This window comes from Bison bison, unplaced genomic scaffold (genome assembly GCF_000754665.1).
Source record: "Bison bison bison isolate TAMUID 2011002044 unplaced genomic scaffold, Bison_UMD1.0 scf7180017864531, whole genome shotgun sequence".
In the NCBI taxonomy this organism is placed as follows: Eukaryota; Metazoa; Chordata; class Mammalia; order Artiodactyla; family Bovidae; genus Bison; species Bison bison.
In genome coordinates, this window is record NW_011495081.1 from 8,427,464 (window position 1) to 8,431,178 (window position 3,715).

The window sequence follows — 3,715 nt, forward strand, 5'->3', positions numbered from 1 at the left end:
CCACCGGTGCTGGCTATGTGCTGACCCAGACACCCCCAGGAAGCTCCCAGCCTTTCTTCCCGCCGGGAGGCCTAGTGGCAGAGCCAGCCGCCCCCACACGTCACACCCGAGAGGTGACGTAGAGCGAGTGCACGCGCTCGGCCAGGGTGCTCTGCAGGTCCTGCAGCGGGTCCAGGCCCTGCACTTTGCTGCTGCGGCCGTAGATGAGCTGCCGGAAGGAGTCCTGCTCCAGCAGGGCCTTCATGTGCTTGAGGAAGAAGCCCTCGCAAAACAGGGCCAGTTCGGGGGCGTTGTGGATCTGTGGGGGCAGGGAGAGGGATGAGACCCACAGCTTCAGCACAGCCCTGCCCAAAACTGCCCCCAAGCAGTCCTCAAGGGCAAAGGTCCACCTTCAAGCCCCAGACCCAGGGAGGCAGGCAGGCCCTATCTCTGCACCTTGCTGCTGCTGCTAAGTCACTTCAGTCGTGTGACCCCATAGACGGCAGCCCACCAGGCTCCCCTGTCCCTGGGATTCTCCAGGCAAGAACACTGGAGTGGGTTGCCATTTCCTTCTCCAATGCTCGAAAGTGAAAAGTTAAGTCGCTCAATCAGGTCTGACTCTTAGCCACCCCATGGACTGCAGCCTACCAGGCTCCTCCGTCCATGGGATTTTCTAGGCAAGAGTACTGGAGTGGGGTGCCATTGCTTTCTCCATCTCTGCATCTCCACAGGTTAGACTGATCTGGGTTCAAATCCCAGCTGTGCCACCAGGAACATCCTGGCATCTTGTTCTTGGCCTGGGTCCTGCTGGTGACGGCTTGTTGAGGGGCGGTCGTCATCCCCATGGGATTGGAAGCTCCCTCCCTAAGGGCAGGGGCTGTCCATGGTGGGATGTGCAGCATAAGGCCCAGCACAGGAGTGTTCATGTGGTAAAGGCTCACTGAACGCTGAGTGCCCTCTCTGGGCCAGGCACCGGGTGCAGGCCCTGAGGCCCAGGTCCGTGAGGCTCTCTCGGAGCTGATGTTCCAGATCAGGGGGACAAGAGAAGCCAAGGAACCAACCAGGCCAGGTGACCATGGACAGCAGTCAGTGCTCTGAGGCAGTGAGGGGCGAAGGGGCAGAGAGATGTGTGACTTGGGGGCAGCTGGGGGAGGAGACTTGCTGGGGGACTGCAGCAGTCCTGGGGTGGAAACGAGAAAGAGATGGGGGCCATGTGGCCGGGTGAAGGGAGAGGGAAGCATCGGAAGGGGAGATGGGAGAGGGTCCTGGGGGCCTTGTAAGGGGTGACAGATAAGGGCTGGGTCTTTACTTTGCAGTGGGAAACCTTTGAAAAGTTTCAGTAGGGGAGTGGTGGGGTCTTCACACTTTTCAAAGAGCCTTGTGGACTGCAGGGCGAAAGCCAGGAAGTGTTGGAGGCCAGGCCAACGCGATCGTCCAAGAGCAGGGAGAGTGGAGGTAGCGGGACGGGGAGGGGTGGCTGATGCATTGCAGGTGTGGGAGGTGACCGTGGCATCTGCTGCAAGGAGGAAGACTAAGGAGGACCAAGCTGGGGAGAAACTCGAGTAGTGTTGAAAACTGATCTGACTTGGAGGGGCTCTGCTCTTTGCTGCCCTAGGTCTCACTGCCCAGTGTGGCACAGCTGGCATGGGACCTGGGGTCCACCCGGCTCAGAGCTCAGCTCCCCAGCTGCGGGGCCGCCCTACTGGGCGGCCATGACCTCAGGCCACAGAGAGGGTGGCACTGTCCTTCAAAGCTTCCAGGGCACAGCAGGGTGAGTGATGGGGGGCGGGGGCGGCAGCAGCGGCCCTCACCTTGGCATACTTGTAGGTGTTCACCGCGCTGTCCACGCTCAGGGTCTGGGAGCACAGGATCTCACAGTGCCGCTGCAGGGCGTCCAGCTGGAACAGGCTGGCAGCTGACAATAGCTAGTGGGAGGAAGACAGGCCATAGGGGAGCGGGGCCAGGCCCGTGGCCCCAGCATCACGGAACAGAGAGCCCCTGACCCCCAGGACCCTCCCTGCCCACCTGCCAGTTAAGTCCGATGGCCTTGATTTATTTCTACCCCAGGCCATCTAGGTATTTGCTAGGACACCTTGGGAGGTATCTGATAGGGGACACACACTGGTTGGAATTTCTCATGTCGCGAGGCCTTCAACTACGAGCTGCCTGCTCATCTGCACGACCTTCTAGCCAGGCGCGTGGCCAGCAGCGGGTCCGTTCTCTAAGCAGTAACCTGGTAAGGTAGGGGGATACCTGCTGCCTTCTGATCCTCCCGGGCTTTCCATCCTCAGGGGTGGCCCTTCTAACCCTGAGGTGTCGCCTGGGAGGTTGGGTTCCACAGGCGCACCATTTCCCATGCGCTCAGAAGAGCGAGGACCTGCAGGGAAGCAGGGGGTCCTTGCAGAGGACCCCTTCCTTCCCTCCTCATGTCTCCAATGCTGTGTTTCTTAGAGTAGGGTGGGTGAGACCTGGCAGATGTCTCTGCTGGGCACAGGCATGGTAGATGGGCTCAGGGGCTCCCCGCTCCTCTCCCTGACAGGCCAGGTCCTCACCTCGAGGATGTCACTGGTGGGGATGTCCATGGATTCCGTTCCCCCGTAGTACAGATACTGCATCATCATCTGCAGGAAAAAGGCCCCATGTGAGTGCCAGGTGGACCCACAGCACCACTGTCCCCACCCAGAGCCCCTGGAGTGCCGCTCCCGGCCCCTCAGTGCCCCTGACGCTGAGCGCTGCTCCAGCCGCTGCCCGGCCCTCAGTGCCTCACGACCTCTCTGTGCCAGCGTCTGCACACCGCCCGACTCTCGTCAGGTATTTTTGTGCTTCCCCTGGAATGCGTATGGCAAGCTGCCTTCAACAGAGTGGCTTTGCTTCAATCCTCACAACAGCCCTGTGAGCCCAGGAGGGCGGATACTCTTCACAGCTGGGGAAACTGAGGCCAGGCAGGGAGGCTGATGAGGCGGACCTGCCTCCTCAGAACCCTTCCAGCACACCAGACACCTCATGACTCATTTTCTCTTCTTACCGAAATTCTAAACGTGGGGCTCTGAGGGGTAGACTGTCTACCCTCAGAATCCTGAGTCCTGACCTCCCCATCAGTGCTAGCCAGATCCCGACCTCCTCCTGGAAGCCAGTGCAGCGCTGAGGCCCGGGACCTGGCCCAGAGGTCACCCTGCCGACCCCGGCGGCCCTGCGGCACGACATGAGGTGGCCTGGGGAAGGGGCTATGTTTAGTTCTGCTGAGGTCTGACTTACAAGCTCTGCCATCATGCTGGAGACTGGGGAGTTTCCAGCTGGAAAAAGAAAAATGATTCTCCCTGGTTGGCTGAAGAAACGGCCCCAGCAAGGAGCTGGCAAGGGTATAAGTAAACACAGCTCCAGCCGGCACAGTCGGGCTCTGTTAGGGCTGGCCCCGAGGCTGGAAGGGGCACCAGAGGGTCTAGAGGAAAGGAGCCCACGCTGGGGCAGGGCGGGGGAGGGAAGAGGCGTGCCAGCCGCGTCCAGGCCCGAGGCCTGTCCAGGAGGCATCAGCCCGCCCCCTCCCCTCAGAGGAGCGCGGGCTCCCAGAGGTCTTGCACAGCCCCTGCTGGAGCTCAGGTGGAGATCTTACAGTTACACGGATGTACCTGTGTCCCCCTACTCCAGGCAGTGTGTGCCTTGGGCGGGCCCACGTCTGGCTTCCTCCGCCATCCCCCACCCTGGGAGTTGAGTGCCCAGGACTAGGGGGGGGGGGGAA

The 3,715-nt window shown here is 61.2% G+C and overlaps 1 protein-coding gene across 1 annotated transcript in view; it reads right to left on the minus strand.

Moving 5' to 3' along the window:
• Positions 1-6: 6 nt before the first annotated feature.
• ABTB2 (ankyrin repeat and BTB (POZ) domain containing 2) overlaps positions 7-3,715 on the minus strand; it is a gene marked incomplete at its 5' end in the record, with an annotated part of 185,313 nt that continues 181,604 nt past the window's right edge. Inside the window, 3 exons of the mRNA XM_010831838.1 lie at positions 7-298; positions 1,791-1,904; positions 2,532-2,600. Of these exons, the coding sequence (XP_010830140.1) occupies positions 101-298; positions 1,791-1,904; positions 2,532-2,600 (381 nt within the window). The remainder of the gene's footprint in view (positions 299-1,790; positions 1,905-2,531; positions 2,601-3,715) is intronic.